The sequence below is a fragment of the Magnolia sinica genome, chromosome 12, assembly GCF_029962835.1.
Source record: "Magnolia sinica isolate HGM2019 chromosome 12, MsV1, whole genome shotgun sequence".
Taxonomy (NCBI): Eukaryota; Viridiplantae; Streptophyta; class Magnoliopsida; order Magnoliales; family Magnoliaceae; genus Magnolia; species Magnolia sinica.
This window is the reverse complement of record NC_080584.1, coordinates 53,456,715-53,462,643: the sequence shown is the minus strand read 5'-3', so window position 1 is coordinate 53,462,643 and position 5,929 is coordinate 53,456,715. Positions and strand designations below refer to the sequence as shown.

Sequence of the window (5,929 nt, the reverse complement as noted above, 5' to 3'; positions counted from 1 at the left end):
CATTGGTAGCTCTTCGAAAAAATCCATTCTTTTCATTTAGGCATGGCCAACCTGATGAGCTGACTAGCCTGATTTTTAACCTTTGGTTATATTCAACGTGGAGGCCACCTTATGGAAAGCTAAGATATTGTCCAACGATATCGCCAGGTTGGCACACGTGCTGCGTGTAAAGTCACGTGTGAAGAGGATGCATGTGTTGGGACAGCAACTGTCATTCCCTCCAAAACCGTCGCTATGTTAGAGGAGGAGATTTCACTGACTTAGTCTTCGCCAACCTCACCAATTCATCACACCCTCTCAATCCGCTATCCTTTCACTCCCATTTTTTCAATTACCTTCTCTTCTCCAACCTCTCGCGGCTGCCGAGATATGGAGAGAACTACATAGAATTGCCGGATTTCACAATCCGATCCACTCCAAATCCGGCACTAGGACTCGGAAAACCGCCTTCCCGGAAATACCCATGTTTCAAAATTCAAATCTTCATTGAGAATTCATCCCAATACAATTAAAAGAAAGAAAAAAAGAAATCAAGAGGAATGGTACTCCGAGCCCTTCTCCTCACATTTTTCTTGGTTTCTTACATAGTTTCTAAAAGCCATGCACAAGACTACGATGAAGAAAAAGCCGCACCCCCACCGGCGTTAAACAACTGCAATGGGGTTTTTCTATCATACGCCTTCAATTCGCGGGAAAAGGAGTTTCCGTTTGTAAAGAATGCGACAGCGCAGGCCTATGCATTTCAAGCCTCGGTGATGATATTGAATGCCAGCCCTAACGATCTCAAGGCGTGGAAGATTTTTATCGGTTTTCAATATGATGAGATCTTGGTGTCAGCTGATGGGGCCGTTCTTATGGATGGTGAGGATTTTCCTGCTCGTGTGGGGAATGGGACGTATCTATCTGGTTATCCGCAGACAGATTTGAAAACTTCGATAGAGACGGCTGCTGATTGGAATCAAATTCAGGCGACCATCGATCTCAAGGGAACGCAGTTTGGGTTGAAACCGCCAAGGACTCCAATGCCAAAGACGATACGGCTTGCCAATGATGGTTTTAAGTGCCCGGCTCCGGTTCGTCACAGTAAGAATTTCCAGACTCTTTCTGTATGTGGGTGTGCGTGGGAGATGATTCAATGCAAATGATTTCACTCTAATTATGGTGAATTTGTTTTCTGTTGAATGATTTGTTGTTCCTGGCATGATGCATTGATAGATCCACTTCGACCATATGATTTGTCACGTCTCATTTCGCCATGGGGCGAAAAATCATACCAATCCGTTACTCAGGTGGACCACACCACTTAAAAACAGTTGAGAAGAGAGGTCCACCATTGGTTTTGTAGAGGGTCAACTGTCCTGTGCAGGTGTGATCTAATTCATTCCTAGGAAACATGTACCTTAGATGAAGGGATGACGTCGAGATCAGGCCATTCTAATACACGGGTGGACCTTACTGCAATCAATGGTGGGTATCTCTCTATCCACTGTTCCCTATCATTTGGCCCACCTGAGTGTTGTATGCGGCTGAATTTTGGTTCCATGGCGAAAGTAATATATAGGCATAGTATGTGCACTTTGCACACTCACCTCTCACATGCATGATTTTAAATATCAGCAACCAAAAGACCATAAAATCAATGTGGCATATGATCAATAAAAAAATCAAGATAACAAAATAAAAATGCATATTTTTATTTACTTAAATCTTAAATAATATTAACTTTATTTTTCAATACAGGTTATAAATTAACATATCGATAATAATAACTTTGTATTTACAGTCTCTTTTATCCTGTCATTCAAAACTATATCATCTTTCTTTTTTTTCTTTTTGTTTTTTCTTTTTTTTTTTAATTATTTTTTTTAAAGGAAGGTGGAAATCATTCCACCTGATCTTTATTAATGTAAATCTGGAATTTACCGCCATTCGGGCAGGTCCCAACAAAAAGGTCTTGTTACAAAACTATATCAAAACTATATCATCTACAAACAACATACATCATGGGATCACTTCCTACAAATGTCTTGTTAATTCATCCATAACCAGTGTGAAAAGGTAATAGCATATTGATTGCTATGATGCAAGCTTATGGTAATTGAAATGACTACGATGCAAGCTAATAGTAATTGAAAACTCATTGATCCGTTTACTAATGTGAAGATTATTAGTAGAAAGATGAGTAAGCTCCCAATTTGTATATGCTGGCACCAGGGGTTGGTATTGAGCCCATAGCTTTTCATGTTGGTTGTAGACAAACTACCAAGGCATTTGCAAGAAGTGATCTCATGGTGTATATTGTCTGCAGATTATATAGTTTTGATTCACATGATAAAAATAATAATATTGTTAAAAAAATTTAAATAAAAAAAAAAAAAAACTGATATAATTTTGATCCCATGGTGAATGTGGTGCATGTTGGTGCTTGAAGATGAATAATGGCATACAATGCTTGTTCTTGTCTGGAAATGCTTCCATTTCAAGTAATATGAGTACAGCTCTACCAATGTAACCTGCGTTTTCATGAGGAATTATCTTATAGTACTCGAATAGCGATAAATTGTTCCTGGCAATTTCTCAAGAGTTTCAAAATTTGCATTTTTCTCGCAATATTATCAGAAATTTTTCGTTGAAGATAAATATTGAAATATTTTTTGTAAATTAGTAAGTTATTTTAAAATTTTAAAAATAAAGGTATAAATTATTTGTTTTAACTGTTAAATGAATTTTGTTTTAGAATCGTTATAAAATTGTGAAAGATTGGAAAATTCGAGATTTTTAAAATCTTGTAATTATATCATCTATTCAGAATTTGGCGATACATCATGGGATTTTAAAAATCTAAGCAATATCTGTCACAATGGTCGTTAACCCAGGATATCAATGAAAGCCCTGGGGCCTGAAGTCACTGCAAGTGGTCCCAATGATTCATTGCTAGAACATTGATCTGATGGGCCCCACCTTCAATGGGCCATTCAAGAAACTTCTCGAATCTGGAACAATCCTATCCCTTCAAACAGTGTCCTACCAATAGAGTAAAGTATAGCTATGGCCCACGTCAAACAATAAAGTAACAAAGACTGGCTGACGAGATCTTCCAATCAGTGGATACTCGAGACCATTCAAGTCCATGATGCGGCCCATCAGATGGACGGTATAGATGATCAAACAACTGGTCCAACTTGTAGGGAATCAGCTTCCTGGGATTATAACCCTAACCCTAATACAGTTTCTCTCATTTAATTTCATGGACAGTTTCCATCCAAACCAAACCCTAACTTGTTATTGCTTCAATTTGTGCAGAGACAGAAATGCATGTGTGCTGCGTCTTGAACCCTAAATTCAAGCCCAACGTCACCAAACCGACTAAGTTCCTACCCCGTCAGGACGGCGATCTCCTCATCTCTTACGATGTAATAAATTCTTTTGGAGGAAACTACATGGCCCAGGTGTTGATTGACAACAAACACCCGCTAGGCCGCCTAGACAACTGGAACCTAACATGGGAATGGATGAGAGGAGAGTTCATCTACTCAATGAAGGGAGCCTACACGCACAAGATAAGCTATGCAGACTGCCTCTACGGCGAGGCCGGGAAGTACTATAAAGACTTCGATTTCACTCCCGTCATGAACTGTGAGAAGAAGCCAATCATTTCAGATCTCCCTCCTGACCGAGAGAAGGACGATGTAGTTGGAAACATACCCTTCTGCTGTCGGAATGGTAGTCTTTTGCCTACTTCCATGGACGAGACCAAATCAAAGGCTGCCTTCCAATTAATAGTGTATAAGATCCCGCCCGACATGAACCGGACTGCTCTATATGCACCCCAGCATTGGAAGATCAATGGAGTCCTCAATCCAGCCTATAAATGTGGACAGCCCATTAGAGTAAACCCGACAGAGTTCCCAGACAAGACCGGGCTGCCGGCGGTGACATATGCCATTGCTAGCTGGCAAGTAGTATGCAACATAACTCGGCCGAAGAACAAGAATGCTCGGTGTTGCGTTTCATTCTCCGCCTTCTACAATGACACTGTCGTCCCATGCAATACTTGCGCTTGTGGATGTGATGACACATCGAATTGCAATCCGGACGCCCCAGCATTGCTCCTCCCATCAGAAGCTCTTCTTGTTCCATTCGAGAACCGGACGGCAAAGGCCAAAGCTTGGGCTAAAATAAAACATTATCCCATCCCCAAGCGTCTACCGTGCGCTGATAACTGTGGTGTTAGCATCAATTGGCACATATTCACCGACTACCGGAAAGGATGGACAGCCAGGATGACTTTATTCAATTGGGATGAATACACATTCATAGATTGGTTCACGGCGATTCAGATGCGCAAGGGCTACTACCGCGGCTACGAGAATGTGTATTCATTCAATGGAACAAAGATGCCAGAAATCAACAACACCATCTTCTTCCAGGGCCTGTTGGGATTGAATTATCTGATTGGTGAGACAAATGGGACTAAACCGTCTGTGGACCCACGTGTGCCTGGGAAGCAACAATCAGTTATTTCATTTACGAAAAGACGGACGCCGGGGATCAACATAGCTGCTGGTGATGGATTTCCTTCGAAGGTGTATTTCAATGGGGAGGAATGTGCAATGCCTACCCATGTTCCAACAGCAGACGCACATCGATCCCGTGTTAATTTACTACCCATGATTTTCATCACAGTAATGATCTTTGTGTTGACGACAGATCGACTCTGCTGATGATAATACAGGTTTCTATTAATAGCTGATTCCATCGGGTTGTTCTTCCGGCAGCAGGCGTTTGGTTTCAATGTGCATATCAAAGGCATGTTGGGATGCTCAATTGAAATGAATTGCAATAGATTGCTCCAAGAAAAGGGGGAAATGACCAAGATTGAAACGCATGGAGTTGCGAAATGGAAATGGTGCTTACCCACTTTGGTCATTACTTATTTATCAATTGTTTTATCACAGTTCAAATCAATTGAGCATCCAAACGCATTCTAACAGTCTAAATCGTAGGGGAATAGCTTTTCATCTGATTGCGATTGTTCCGGTCCTAGCTACTGAACTCCCACGAACAACAAACTGATACTCAAGAGCCAATTACCGAATCGTAGTGAAATGCAGCGGAATTTGAAAATGTGAAGGGGAACGAGGAAGAAGTACTAACCATTGTATGTGCTGGATTAGAAGCTGCAAAATCAGGGTATGAGAAGTACCGGTTCATGAAGCAAGACAATTTGATAGCCGTATGACACTTCCATTTTCTATATTGGCTAAGGATTTGTTCTTTGGTGACTTATTGAAAGGATTAAATGAGATGTTTTCTTTCTTCATGTGCTTTTCTTTGAACATTGATGATGAAGAATTTTGTTGAATAGCTTACTTTCACATGGAACTATGCCTAGTTTTGAGGTATGTGGGTTTGTATATAATATTAGAGTCCGGATCCTCTGTTATCAGGTCAACAGAGAATTCCTGATACCCTATTTCTCATTGGTCCATGTCACTACTCACCAAAAAAATAAAAATAATAAAAAACAGCTTCGGACGCCAAACCATTAGGGTAACAGGAATTTTCTGTTGACCTGATAATAGAGGATCCCGACTCATAATATTATAGATTATTTAGGCCGAATCCACAACAAAGAGATGCGCACATGGCATCTAATCCTTCCATCATCTTCATCACTTCATGTTCTCCTTAGCTGACGCAGGGAAGGACGTGAGGTTGAGCACCGTCTTCCTCAGAGGAGGTAACAGTTCCGAATCCACGAAACTTTCTCTAGACTCCTCACAAGAAACCTCGAATCCACGAGGAAAAGAAAATAGAAATAATTCTAAAATATTCGAAATAATTTTATTGATGATGAAAAATGAGATTACAACTCTTTAAATAATGCTACGAACCCTAGGGAGAAGTTTCGGAATTTAACTACAAC

At 40.5% G+C, this 5,929-nt stretch overlaps 1 protein-coding gene across 1 annotated transcript; it reads left to right on the top strand.

Annotated features, from left to right (window-relative positions):
• The first annotated feature begins 275 nt into the window (after positions 1 to 275).
• Positions 276 to 5,159, top strand: LOC131220519 (COBRA-like protein 10). The gene is made up of 2 exons (XM_058215388.1): positions 276 to 1,083; positions 3,304 to 5,159. Exons 1-2 carry the CDS (start codon positions 540 to 542, stop codon positions 4,722 to 4,724), a joined length of 1,965 nt encoding a protein of 654 aa, XP_058071371.1. The 5' UTR covers positions 276 to 539; the 3' UTR covers positions 4,725 to 5,159.
• The last annotated feature ends 770 nt before the right edge of the window (positions 5,160 to 5,929 follow it).

Bases quoted from the DNA above. Each gene is read 5' to 3' on its own strand.
- LOC131220519 (XM_058215388.1), top strand. From the start codon at position 540: ATGGTACTCCGAGCCCTTCTCCTCACATTTTTCTTGGTTTCTTACATA. The intron at 1,084-3,303 runs GTAAGAATTTCC...CAATTTGTGCAG, and splicing joins CCCGGCTCCGGTTCGTCACA to AGACAGAAATGCATGTGTGC.